At 42.5% G+C, this 14643-nt stretch overlaps 1 protein-coding gene across 9 annotated transcripts in view; it reads left to right on the top strand.

Moving 5' to 3' along the window:
* Positions 1-14643, top strand: part of TRAPPC9 (trafficking protein particle complex subunit 9) — a 729895-nt gene that overhangs the window by 141549 nt on the left and 573703 nt on the right. For all 9 annotated transcript variants that reach the window (XM_063643571.1, XM_055287357.2, XM_063643573.1 and 6 more), the window contains one exon: positions 11682-11808. In XM_063643571.1, coding sequence (XP_063499641.1) covers positions 11682-11808 — 127 coding nt within the window. The remainder of the gene's footprint in view (positions 1-11681; positions 11809-14643) is intronic.

Genomic DNA, 14643 nt, shown 5'->3' with positions numbered 1-14643 from the left:
GATATCATGCTTGTATTCTACTTTGTCTTTTCTGTTGGCTTTTTTGTTTTTTTGAGACAGGATCTCACTCTGTTTCCCAGGCTGGAGTGCAGTGAGTGGCCCGTAATCATAGCTCACTGCGGCCTTGCACTCCTGGGCTCAAGCAACCCTTCCACCTCAGCCTGCTGAATAGTTGGGAATACACATGCACACCACCATGCCTGGTTAATTTTTACATTTTTTTTTTTTTTTGTAGTGTAATCATAGCTCACTGCAGCCTTGCACTCCTGGGCTCAAGCAACCCTTCCACCTCAGCCTCCTGAATAGTTGGGAATACAGGTGTACACCACCGTGCCTGGTTAATTTTTACATTTTTTTTTTTTTTTGTAGAGATGGAGTTCTTGCTATGTTGCCCAGGTTGGCCTTGAACTCCTGGCCTGAAGCAATCCTTCTGCCTCAGCCTCCAGAAGTGCTGGGAACACAGGTGTGAGCCACCACATCCAGCTTCTATTGGCTTTTTAAGCCATACCTCTAATTAAAAAGTGCTTGCTCTGGAGATTATAATATGCATTTTTAACATAACCCTCTTCAAATATTGTACTATTTCCTCTTTGGGACTTGTATTAAAAAGCGTAAAGTAAATATTTACCCTCCTCAAAAGGCTTGCCACCAGGGGGATGGGGCATTGCCAATCTGATCTGCAGTTGAGCTGGGTATAGCCTTGGTCCTAGCTCTCCTTGGGGTCATTTCATTTTTAGCTTCTGAAGGTGTGGTTAGGATTTGACCTTCTGTTAGCTTGGGGTCTGAGCACAGAAAAGACTGGAGTTTGGTTTGCAGCAGTCACCAGCTTTCCATCTTTGTGCTTTGAGCCTGGATGCTGGATTTGTGGGTTTGGGGGAGTTTTCTTTGATCTCCAGCCCTATCTCTGGCTTTCTGCATTTTGGGAGTTGTCTCTTGGTCCTGCCCCCAGCCTTCCACAGGGTACTGCCCTGCACTCAGTGAAGGGTCCTGAGGCCTTGGAGGGATTTCTTCAAGCTTTGCTGCTTGGCCCTAACCTTTGGCAGCCATGGTCTTGGAGGAGGAATCTCGGTTGTTCTCTTGTCTACCAAGGCTCAGCAAGCCTCTGCTTTGCACTTGGAGAAAGCATAGTGCCCCTCAGGGCATCTGCCAGCTCTCTGCCCTGCCTGGATTTCTGTGGCCGCTGCCAGGCATCTAGGGGAGGTCCTGAGTGCCTGGGACTGTCCTCCTAGCTGTCCTGCCTGCCCTCAGCCTCAGTGTACTGCACTGTGCCCTCTGCAAAAGCCTGCAGGAGGCGTTGGTGAATGCGTGTAGATTTGCCCGTGGGATTCTACTCTGTTGCACCCACCTACATGCAGGCGATGAAAGTATCTTCCAAGTTCAGCCCTTTTCTCCTTCCCCAGTTCTCTGCCCAATTCTCCCTTCTCTTGCTGCTCTGCCAGGGACAAAGCAGCTGTTGGGCCCTGTCTCCCAGGAAGAGCTTGCTGCTTCCTGGAATTTAGTTCATGCCTGTTCCTTTGCATCCTCAGCTCTCTGATGGGTTTTTCAAGAAGCCCCTTTTACAGCTTATGCATCTCATTCTCATTGTTAGTGTGCAAAGGCCATCTGGTGCCACTTTTTAGAGTTGAATGGCAACTCTGCTTTTGAGGCAGTCTTGGATGGACCTGGCAGCCTGCTGCTCCGGGTTCACTCTCACTACTCCTGGCTCATCCTGTCAGGGTCTGCCTCACTTGGTGGCTCCAGCTCCAGCCATGGCTCTCCTGGCCCCATGAGACTGCCTGGAGCGCTCTGCCGGCTTCTCTGCCCCAGGCCGTGGTTCTCTCCCTGTTGAGAATCTTCACCACTCCCAGGGTGAAATGGCGCTGCAGGCAGCTGTGCTCCTCTCAGCGAGCTTCCCTTCTCTCTGGAATCTTGCAAGTCCTCCCTGTCTTGGCCACTCTCCAGTGCCCCCTCCTCTTTTTGACATTTTATCTGGCTCTTTAAGTTACTGGTGGGAGTGCTGTTCTGCTAGAAGCTGCTCTAGAAGTGGGAGTTGCCACAGGTGTACTCGTAATGGGCACTTAATGGGATAGTAACCTTTTCATGACAGTGGGATGCTATTGGATGTACAAGGTTAGTGTAGAAAGATCGTGAGATGTAGGGTTTGTGGAGGGCCTGACTTTGAGGTCCAGCTTCACAGATGACTGGTTTTCTGACTTTGGGCTAATCACTTCCTCTCCATGGGCCTCAAGTATACCAGTAATAAAATGGGGATAACAATAACACCGTATTTGTTAATGGGGAATAATACTCTTCACAAACCCTCAAGCCTCTTTTGTGAGAAGGGAGTTGGGCTAGGTAAATGTGGAGAGGCAGAGTGACTTATCTGATTGCTGCATTTGGTCCCGATAACCGGGTGCTGGATTCGGCGTGGCTGGGCCCTGCTTGGTCTTGGGAGCTCACTGGTCACAGACCTGAGTTCCCGTCTGCAGCTCTGTGCTGGACGTTTGGCGTGGCCTCCCGAGTTGGGCTAGGAGGTGCTCAATTCAGCACAGCCTGTGTCTGGGAAGGAAGCTGTGTCTGCCCACTTCTTGGTGTTAGTGAGGAATTTCAGTTTCTAAACAACTTCAGGTCATGTCCTTCAACACAGTCCGTGTTGGTAATAAAGATGCGTTAGCTCCATCTTTTCCTTTGGTTTTGTTTTCCACTTATATAGACACCAGGGGACAAAGCCCTGCTTAGTGGGAGCCTCCAAAGAGACCTCAGCATTGTTATGTTGATAGATTAATAACATCATTCCTAAGAAAACAATTCAAATACTAACTGTGGTATTATTTCTATAAGTGAAAGTACCAGAATCGATTGTGAAAATGTAACTTCAGATATTTGATCAAACCACACCTGTACTTTTTCCTCCATATTTTCTTTTTCCTTCTTCCTTAGGTTTTTCCTCCCAGATTTAGAAAAAAAAAAAAGATGTACTTCTTTCCCCTCTTTCTATTCTCTACCTGTTTAGAGTACCATAACTGACTGAATGCAAGCCTGGTTTTCTCTGATTATTACTTAGCAGAGACAAGAATAACTGTGAAATTGTGAAGCGCTGGTTTTCAAGCCAGTGTCCACTTAAATGACCTGTAAATCATTTCTGATACAAAGTTTTGGTGATCATATTTTCTGCTTCTGTAAGAACAGTATAGTTAAGTAATAACTAGGCTTTCATTAAAAATATTCTGTTTGGGCCGGGCGTAGTGGCTCACTCCTGTAATGCCAGCACTTTGGGAGGCCGAGGTGGGCGGATCACTTGAGTCCCAGAATTCAAGACCAGCCTGAGCAACATGGCAAAACCCCATCCTTACAGAAAATATGAAAAATTAGCTGGGTGTGGTGGTGCGCACCTTTAGTCCCAGCTATCCAGTAGGCTGAGGTGGGAGGATCGCTGGAGCCTGGGAGGTGGAGATTGCAGATCACGCCACTGTACTCCAGCCTAGGCGACAGAGCAAGACCCTGTCTCAAAAAAAAAAAAAAAACAACAACAACAACAAAAAAAAACACAAAAAGTTGGCCAGGCGCGGTGGCTCAAGCCTGTAATCCCAGCACTTTGGGAGACCGAGGCAGGTGGATCAGGAGGTCAGGAGATCGAGATCATCCTGGCTAACACAGTGAAACCCCGTCTCTACTAAAAAAATAAAAAAAATTTAGCCGGGCGTGGTGACGAGTGCCTGTAGTCCCAGCTACTCGGGAGGCTAAGGCAGGAGAATGACGTGAACCTGGAAGGCGGAGCTTGCAGTGAGCCGAGATCACGCCACTGCACTCCAGCCTGGGTGACAGAGCCAGACTCCATCTCAAAAAAAAAAAAAAAAAGTTCAAAATAACTTTCAAGGGCATTAGGTGCTCTAATTTGACTAAAATCATTGTTGGATAATGTGATCAAAAATGGAGTAAGATAGATTGACTTTAGTGACATAAGTTAAGGAATCATTACCTCCCACTAACCAAATCAAAGTTAAGGAATCATTACCTCCCACTAACCAAATCATATGCTGTGAACATGTTAAATTTTTCACAAGTTTTTCTGCAGCTTGGCATGTGGAACAGATATCAGCAGCCACCGCGGCCTTGTGTTCTTTTCTTCCTCTTATGGTAACACTGGGTACATGTGGTCAGGCTTAATATGTTGGAACAGGAAGACTCAGTCAACTCTTGATCTGAATCCTAACTCTGTTCCTCTATATGACCATGAGAAAAGAATTTCAGTTCTCCAAGCCCATTAAACTTTATTGCTGTGTCCATCAACAGATGAATGCATAAAGAAAATGTGGTATGTATACACAATGGAATACTATACAGCTATAAAAAGGGAAGAAATTCTGTTATTTGTGACAACATGGATGGAACTGGAGAGCATTAGGCTAAGTGAAATAGGCCAAACACAGAAAGACAAATACCACATGTTCTCACTTATATGTGGGATTCAAAACAATTGAATTCGTAGAAGCAGAGAGTAGAATGGTGGTTAGCAGAGGCTGAGAGGTAGGTGGAGTGGGGAGATGATGGTCAAAAGGCAGAAAGCCTCAGACAGGAGGAGTAAGTTTGACTTTTTTTGAGATCTATTGCACAGCATGGTGAATATGGCTAAGAGTTGAGTGCTGTACATTTCAATATTACTAAAAGAACAAATTTCAAATGCTCTTATCACAAAAATGTTAAATATTTCAGGTGATGGATATGTTAGCTTGATCATTTCACATTGTATTAAAAATCATAACACTTTGTATCCTATAAATACATACAATGATAATTTGTCAAAATATAATAAAAATTATTGCTATGAAACATTTTCAAACATAAAGGTAAAAAGAATTGTAAAATGAATCCTCATATATCCATCACCTGGATTCAGTGGTTATCAAGACTTTTACACATTTACTTCATCTCTTGCTTTTTAAATTTGCTGAATTATTTTAAAGAAAATCTCAGAGACATGTCATTTCAGACCTTCATACTTTAGTATGCATTGCTAAAAAATGAGCATTTTCTTATATAACTACGATATTATGCTTAAAACATTAATAATTATTTTTTGGTGACATTTGATACCAATCCATAATCAGACGTCCAGGGTTGTTCCTGAGTTCATCTTTATGAACTTTAGAAGGGGGATCATAATGCCTTTCCCCACTTCTTTGGCAGGTATTTTGTAAGAGGGTATTATATGCCTATTTTGGATAAAAAATAATGAAGTTTGTTACTAATATATACCAGAATCCCTTGCCTTAAAGATTTTATAGTCTAAAGAACATAGTACAATATTTGGCACATCGTAAGTGCTCAGTAAATGTAATTGTGGGTAGGGACATGACTTTCTTCCTTTTAAGAAGCTTATAATCCAAATTTTTTCTTTTTAGTTGTCAAACTTAAAAAAAAGTTAAAGCAGAAATCACTTATAATCTTACCACTGTAAAAACTTTGTAAGTTGGCCTGTTCTTTGTAAAGTCCTTCAGAGACAATGAGAATCAAGTAGCAAAGAGCACTTCTAGCCTCTGGGTTTTAGTCTCTAAACACTTCTTTCCACTAAAGGGAATGAGAGCTCCTTGGAGAAGTGATTTTATTCTAGGCCTGGGGCTGGATATGAACCAGAAAGAACGGGATCAAAGAATAGTGGGACCTTATCCAAAGGACACAGGAACCAACCAGAAGGGACTCCCACTGGCCAAAGATGGTGCCTACATCAAAAAAGAAGAAAGCTTTCAAATAAACAATCTAACACTGCATCTTAAGGAATTAGAAAAACAAGAACAGACTCAACCAAGGTTAGTAGAAAGAAGGAAATAATAAAAATCAGAGTGGAAATAAATAGAGATTAGAAAAACCATACAAAAGATTAATGAAATGAAGAGCTGGTGTTTTGAAAAGCTTAACAAACCTTTAGCTAGATTATGAAAAGATGAATAAATGTCAAATCAATAAAATCAGAGATCAAAAAGGAGAAATTTACAACTGATAACACAGAAACATAAAAGATCAGAAGAGACTATTATGAACAATTATATGCCAACAAACTCAGTGACCTAGAACACATGGATAACCGTGTAGACACATACAACCTGCCAAGATTGAATCATGAAGAAATAGAAAATCTGAACGACCAAAAACGAATAAGAAAATTGAATCAGTAATAAAAAGTTTCCCATCAAAGAAAAGCCCAGGACCTGAGGGCTTCACTGCTGAAACATTTAACAGAGAACTAGTACCAATTTTTCTCAAACTACTTCCAAACTCATTCTGTGAAGCCAGCATTACTTTGGTATACTAAAATCAGAGAAAGACACACCATCAACAAAAGAAAACTAATCTCAAAAGACAGATATCCCTGATGAAGATTAGATGCAAAAATCTTCCACAAAATACTAGCAAACAAAATTCAACAGCACATTTAAAAGATCTTCCACCATGATCAAGTGGAATTCATCCCAGGGATGCAAACATGGTTCAACATAGATGTGACATATCACATTAACGGAATGAAGAACCAAAACCATATTATCATTTCTATAGATGCAGAAAAAGCATTTGACAAAATTCAGCATCCCTTCATGATAAAAACTCTCAACAAATTAGGTATTAAGAATACTCACAAATAGTTTCCAAATTCTGGAAGAGTCAGGTAGAATGAAAGAAATATGTTCTAAGTTTTGTTCATAGGAGTACACTTAATCATTAAAAGCTGTTAATAACTCAAAAAAAATTTTCCTTGACTCTGAAAAAACAAAACAAAGGACTAGCAATGTTTTAAGCAAAAACTCAAAAAGATTACTTCAGTCTTTTATTAGTTCAGTCTGTAGTTAATTCCCATTCTGCTTGATATTCCTGAGCATTTCAGTTCTCCATGAGTCCTGAAAGTTTTTCTTCTATTCTGATGTCACAATCTCCAAAGTTATCAGAAACTTGTATTCAACAGCACCTGGTAGAGTTTTATAGCTGATTATAAAACCGCCTTCTAAAGAGGACCAAAACAGACAACAATTGTCTGTGGATGACAAAAGGTTTTAGGGCAGCCATAGTCAAAGATACAATCCATAAGGAAATTTGTTACCTCTGTGGCACACAATAATTTAACATACCAATTATAATTATTACTGATAATGTACACTAAATCATATCAGAATTATAGGAGTTTCCCATGATTTTGGAACACATACCAATAAATATTTGTGTAAATATAGCCTAAAGAAAACTAAACACCATTTCATATTTGACAGTGTTTCCTATGTAATTTTTATACCAAATAAGACAAATTATGTCACTTTTGGACTTAAGGGAACCTAGTATCTTAAAGGATTAATTAGTTCAGAAAAAGACATAATTTATAATTTGATTTTGGAAAGGTCAAAGGTTTAAAACACTTATATGACAGATCATTGTAAAATAAGTTATTCATTTGACCAAAGTAATAACTCAAGGATTTTTTTAAAAAGGTGAAAACCTTCGTTCTTTGAGAAAGAAGCCTTAATTTTCCAAACAATATGTCCTAATAAAATAGCATGAAACCAATTAAATTTGTTTTTCAAAATTTTGTAAACTATAAAATTTTAATCTTGAACATAAGTTATAACTTTCATAAGCTTTTTATAATCTTTATAACCTTTACTAAGGAGTTGGTTAATGCTTCAAGAAAACCTTGCTAATCTGACACAGGGGCTCATATGCTGGTCTTGCATCAGTGTGCCTTTGACAATAATGATTAATTTATAGAGAAACTGAACTTAATTTATCTCTCAAAATCAGCCCTTATAATCTCACATGCCCACCAAAAAAAAAAACAACCAAAAAAACGAAACGGACATACAAATGGCCAAAAGACGTATGAAAAAATGTTCAACATCTCTAATCATCAGGGAAATACAAATCAAAACCACTATGAGAGATCACCTTTCTCCAGTTGGAATGCCTATTATCAAAAAGTCAAAAGATGAAATGTTGGTGAGGAGGTGAAGAAAAGGGGTCCTTTACACACTATTAGGTGGGAATGTAAATTAGTACGGCCATTATGTTAAACAGTATGGAGGTTCCTCAAAAAACGTAAAAATAGAACCACAGTATGATCTTCCATTCCGCTACTGAGCATATATCCAAAGGAAATGAAGTCAGTGTCGGAGGGGTGACTGCATGCCTGCATTTATTGCAGCACTGTTCAAATAGCCAAGATATGGAATCAACCTAAGTGCCATTCAGCAGATGAATGGATAAAGAAAATGTGATATAGATACACAGTGGGATACTATTCAGCCATAAAAAAGAATTAAATCCTGTCATTTGCAACAACACAGATGAACCTGGAGGCCATATGTTAAGTGGAAAAAGCCAGGCACAGAAAGGCAAATCCCTCGTGGTCTCCCTCAGGTGTGAAATTTTTAAACGTTTGTCTCATGGAATTAGTAGAATAGAGGTTAGAAGAGACTGGGGATGGTTGGGAGAAGGGAGATGAGGTGAGGATGGAAAGTGGATACAATGCCCCAGTTAGATAGGAGAAGTAAGTTCTGGTATTCTAATGCACGGTTGGGTGACTATAGTTCACAAAAAGGTATATTTCAAAAGAGCTAGAAGAGAGGAATTTGAATGCTCTTATCACACAGAACCGGTAAATGTTTGACACAGTAGATATGCTGATTACCCTGATTTGATTGTTATACAATAAATGTGTTAAAACATCATACTGTACCCCATAAATATGTACAATTATGTATCCATTAGAAATAAAAAAGGATGTGATAACAATCAATGGAAACATCAAACAGATAAAAATCCATCAGTATATAATGATACTAAACAATAAACAAAACAACGCATTGGTCATTACTGGAGTTTCATAGGGCAATAGTTCTCCACTCAGTAAATAAAGGGAAAGACTCACCCATTTATTGATGTCTGTGTTGTCTGCATTCCAGGATAACCAAATGATTGATGAGGAAAAAATCCTTCCTTATAAACAAATTCTAGCTTCTAAGTGCAGAGGAATTAGAGAATTAGAAAATCACCAGTTTGTAATTCCTGATGAAATAATAGATCTGGCAACAATTTATAGCTGACATTTGAATCCTTTTGGAGAAGGTGGGTGGGGTCTTTGCACTGGATGGGCCATGCAGACAATTGGGCATAAGCGTTTGACTCTAGAAACCCCACTGAAATGGCGATGGGGTCGTATGGTAGTAGGGGAAAGCCAAGAAGCAACCCCCACTCCCTGTCCCTAGCAGGAGCACCACACGGCAGTAGGTGCTGCTGAAAATCATTTATGGTTGATTACATGTCCACAGATCGCCTCTGCCCCTGCAGCAGGTGATGGTCCCTTTTCCACCCCAGCAGAAGATTAGCATTTGACTCCCTTCAGGGAGTCACCAGGCACAGCCTGAGAGGTGTGCCCTGCTACGCTCAAGGGGAATAAGTGAATATTGAGGTACCCCCAACCTGGCCTTCCACAAAGCTCTGAGAGTGCTCACAGCCAGGCTGTACCCCTACCTAGGAAATTCCTCCACAGCACATAGTGACCAGACCTAAAGCACAAACACGGGGGTTCTCGAATGAAATGGCACAGCCAGACCACGCTGCGGTGAAGCAGCCTCCCCCGTGCTACTCAGTGTATACGTCATTTTCTGTCTAGAAATGCCATTCAGAGCTTAGCCGAATGATACACTGTGGTGCCTTTCCTTTCTTGGATAACAGTGCAAGTGGCATGAAATACCACAAATAGATCCCTTTCCTTCTTCATTTCAGCAGCATTTACCGAGAGTGCATATGGGGTGGTAGAATTCAACTGAATAGGATACCTCAACCATAAGTGCTCTGCCTAACATTAGGCAAATTAGATAATATACATGATATCAGCTGGAGCCCTTTGGGAGATTTTTATAGATCGAGAATGATTTGGTTATTTAAAGGCTTTTTTCATGTTTCAGATTAACATCGTTATGTTGTATTCAAAAGTAATTCTGGTCACTTTTCTGCTCTGCTCTCTGGCTTCCTAAGAATGATGCAGGCTGGATGTGATGGCTCATGCCTGTAATCCCAGCACTTTGGAAGGCCAAGGCCTTCCAAAGGGGGATCACTTGAGCCCAGGAGTTCGAGACTAGCCTGGGCAATGTAGTGAGACCTCATCTCTACCCAAAATTAAAAAATCAGCCAAGCATGGTGACACATGCCTGTAGTCTCAGCTACTTAGGAGGCTGAGGTGGGAGGATTGCTTGAACCTGGGAGGCGGAGGTTGCAGTGAGCTGAGATTGTACCTCTGCACTCCAGCCTGGGAGACAGAGTGAGACCCTGTTTCAAAAAAAAAAAAAAAAAAAGAAGAACGCGTAGGCACAGAAAATTCCTGTGGTAGCAGTTTAACAATTAATTCATGTGCCTGAGCTCTATGAAGTCCTTGCCTTGATATTTATTATTTATGGTCACCAGCCTCAGTGGAGCACTTGGCTTCACTTTGCAGCTATTTACCTGCTCTCTGTCCACTCCAGTGCAGCTATATGATAATGATGATAATGGTTATTATCATTTCAGTTTATTCAGTGCACCATATCTGCCAGTCACTGTTTTTTTAATGTGTTATCTCATTTATCCTTAGTAATTCCTGATATAGGCACTCCTCTTACTGCAGGCAAACAAGATACAGAAAGGTTGAAGGACTTCCCCTAAGGTGGTGGCACAGTAGATAGGGAAAGACCAAGGCATCTCCTGGAGTCGGATCTGACTTCACTGTTCTAGGTCTCATCCCTGGTGATCATGTGCCTCTGCTGCTCTTCTCTCCAAGTCCTCTGTCTTCCCCATCAGCAGTCACTTTGGTATTTCACAGAGAAGGTAGATGCTGCAAGGAGGGACTCCCTTGTTCACACCCCTCCCATAATCCCATCCTTTCCTTAATTCTTTAAAACACTCCAGTGAGAAAACCACAGGCCTAAGGCCAAGTACGTGATCTTTGACAAGCTGCTTAATTTCACTTGGTCTCAGGTTTTTCATTTGCAAAGTGGGGACAGGAGTGCCTGCCTTCCTGAGCCAGCCTGAGTCCTAGAGCACAGCAGGTGTTCCTGAGCTCTGTCGTGCTGTGGGTGAGAAGGGGTCTGTGTCCGTGGCCTGTCTAGAGTGTGCCATGGACAGGAAGCGGACATGATTATCACCTGTGTCCTCTTTTCCTCTCTCCTTGTGAAAGGGATGGGGGCGGGATGGTGAACAATAGTCTTTTCTCACAAAGCTCTATATTTGCATCAAAAATGTTGATTTGTAATTATTTGCCTAAGTATCTGTCATACAGATAAATTACAAACTCCTGAGGGACAGACAGGTCCTGGCATTTTGCTTGGTAATTACCTAGTAATTGCCGAAAAAGTATCGTTAAGTTATAAAATATACTGATTCTCTAGTCCTGCTTACAGACTTTCTTGAAATTTGATAAGGATTTCTTTTCTTGGAAAATGGAAGTCTCCTGAAGGATACTAACTTAATTTCCCTTTTATCCACAGGCCCTTAAGAGAAGCAGTTGCCGGTGATTTTCGAATAAGTGGAATATAGCTTCTGCTTTGTTCTGGTCTCTTTTACTCACTGCCCCTTAATTTCTGTCAGAAGATTGGACTCATTGGACTGTCATGAAATGCCCCAAGTAAAATGAAAGCCAGCCACTTTGACTTTTGCCTAATAATTCTTTATTTTGTTTTCATCTTCAGAAAAGAAAGATGTGACCCAAAGCCTAGAGAACTATACATCCAAGTGTCCTGGGACCATGGAGCCCATCTCCCTCCCTGGCGGCCTCACCCTGCCACCGGTGCCCTTCACCAAGCTTCCCATTGTCAGGTGAGACGGGCCCTGCAGAGCCGGAAAGGCGGCTGCCCTCCGGGACACCGTCCTCTAGTCTGATTGTGAACAGAGATCTTTAGAAGAGCTCCCATTTTTTGTTGGCTGTGTATCGGGTTCATTATCTCATTAAACTTGAAAGCAGCCCTAAGACATGGAAGTAAGTATTTTAGAGATGAGAGAGTCAGGGCCAGCAACATTCCATAACTGCTGCAGTTCCGTGCCCACTAAATGTCAGAGTCATGTCTGCACCCAGCCTTGCTTGGTTCCAAAGCCTGCCTTGCCACCACTACACCGTGGTGGAAACCAGTCTGACCACATCATCTTCTCCGTGGAAGTTTTCAGTCATTTCCCTTTCCGCAGGCCATGCACCCCAGCCACACGGGAACAGGGCAGCTCCTCACCCACACAAGCGCTTGCCAGCTCCCGCCTTTGCTCTGCACTGCATCTGCCTGGCAGGCTGTCTCCTCTCCCAGCTTCATTCTGTTTGTGCTCCCTTGTTCCTTCACGCTCATCCTCAGCTGCATTTCCAGGACACCTTTCCTGAGAGGCGAGCTCCCTGAGTTTCCTTGGCACCCATTGCTCACCGCTCTCTCAGGATTTGCTGCCATGTGCTGTCCTTTCTGTGTGACTGTCACTCCTAAGAGTGTGAGATTTTAGAGTGGAGACCTTTTGGCACATGCAAAGTGGGTCCTTCCAGAAGGTTTTTGTTTTTTCTTCACCACTCAAGGCTTAGGACCTGCAAAAGGTTTATGAACTAATCTTGTGAGGTGATTTCTGAATTTCTGAAATATTTGTTTGAAGACTGGAAAGAAACAGTTGAATTTGACATTTTGCTGTTGAGTGGAAGTGCTGTCGCCTTAGGATTCGGTGTGATGAAGATGCTAAATATCTTCAAAACACTCTTGGCTTGGCTGTTGTTCCCCAGCTTCACTTGGCCTTGCCACGCACTCGCTTTGACTCACAGGCCTGCTGCATTCCGTGAATGAGTCACTTAACCTCCTGGGTATCAGTTTGCTTATCTCCCCACTGGGCCCCCAAAATTAAGAATGAAAACCCATAGCATTAAGCTATTATGAGAATTCAATGAAGTAACATGTAAAAGCATGTGTATGGTGCTTAAGAAATGCTAGTTTTCTTTCTCCCTGCATTCTTGGAAGGCAAGTATAGTGCTGCCAAATGAAATGGTTTCTTTTTGCCAAAGAGTTGTGTGCTCCCGAGAAGTGGGGGCAGAAAGGGTTGCTATGCATTGCAGCCCCTGGCAGGCCACACTGGAATTTTAAGGTGTTCTGAAGAGCACTGCTGAGACTGTTCATCAGGCAGAGCTGCAAGGAGCAGCATCCAAAAGGCGTGGCTGTGGCTTGAGAAGTTGTTCTGGCTGCTCCTCAGAATGTCCAGAGGGAGGGACTTGCAACAGCGCTGTTTGGAGGGCCCAGGAAGGGCGTGGCTGCTCTGCAGTGCCCAGTGCTTGCTCAGCACTGATGCAGGCTGTGGAGCAAAGGGGCCTTTGAGGCTTTTCTATGACTAAGACTTAGAGCTGAATGCATTTGACTTGGGATTAAGGGCATGATTCATTTTTTAAGATTAAGGTCTAGAAAAGCCTTTCTTAATAATTTTATATTTACATCATGACTTGAATCATTTTTAAATTTAGAAAACCTTGCCTAGTAGAATGTTACGAAGCTTACAGAACATTCTGGGTGTTTGGTGCTGTGTGTAGATATCCAGGAGCTCAGGCTTCTTGTCCCTGAAGCTGGGGATGATTGGTCCTTGCAGGTCATTGGAACCAAGGAAGAAGCATGCTTGTTCTCCTCACAGCCTGCCAGGCAGCCCTGGAGTTAAGTGAGAGGCCCTGGGTTAACTCTCACTTGTGTGTGGCCTTGGTAAAGAAGCAGTCTCTTTACACTTCGTTTTCTTCATCTTTAAGCCGGGTTTAAAAATTGCCCCACACAGGGTGGTTTGGTTTTGTTTCAGCTGAGCAGAGGCACACGAAAGCACAGAGCACCGTGCCTAGCGCCTAGGAAGCGCTCAGTACATTTTAGTTTTCTTCTTGGAGACATTTTTTCACCTGTGTTTTCAAACAGCACATTGAAAAGTACTGTAACATTCGCATTTTAGTCCCTCGGCTGTTAAAACATTACAAAAGGCAGATTGGGTGAAAGTGTCAAAGTCTACCATTCGGGCAGGTGCTGCTTTCCGTATCTTCTGTGCACATCCCTTTCCTGGCAGTGAGTGTGTCTCTTTCTCTGTTAGGGTCCTGAGGCTCCTGTGGCAGAGCTCCCTGCGAACAGTTAGCTGAGTCTTGCCTGGCATCTTGGTACCATTGTTCTTGCCCAGTGTGGTCATGGACTGTTTTTTTTTTTTTTTGAGGTGTACTCTCGCTCTGTTGCCCAGGCAGGAGTGCAGTGGCATGATGTTGGTTCACTGCAACCTCCACCTCCCGGGTTCAAGTGATTCTTCTGCCTTGGCCTCCTGAGTAGCTGGGACTACAGGCACATGGCACCACGACTGGCTAATATTTGTATTTTTAGTAGAGACGGGGTTTCACCATATTGGCCAGGCTGGTCTCGAACTCCTGACCTCATGATCCGCCCACCTCAGCCTCCCAAAGTGTTGGGATTACAGGTGTGAGCCACTATGCCTGGCCATGGGCTGTTTTCAAAAGTCGGATTTTATATATGACCCACCATCTGCATAAACATATTCGTGATGGTTTTCTGAAGACTTTAGCTAGAGAAGTAACCCCTAAGTGTCCTGGTGACTCCTTCCTCACGTGGATCGTACCTGGTCTCATTGAAAACTGGGAAGAAGAACTGCCTGAGATTCAGTGTGGTA

This window comes from Symphalangus syndactylus, chromosome 7 (genome assembly GCF_028878055.3).
Source record: "Symphalangus syndactylus isolate Jambi chromosome 7, NHGRI_mSymSyn1-v2.1_pri, whole genome shotgun sequence".
Lineage (NCBI taxonomy): Eukaryota > Metazoa > Chordata > Mammalia > Primates > Hylobatidae > Symphalangus > Symphalangus syndactylus.
Note: the sequence above shows the minus strand (reverse complement) of the source record. Positions and strands in the feature narration are given on the sequence as shown.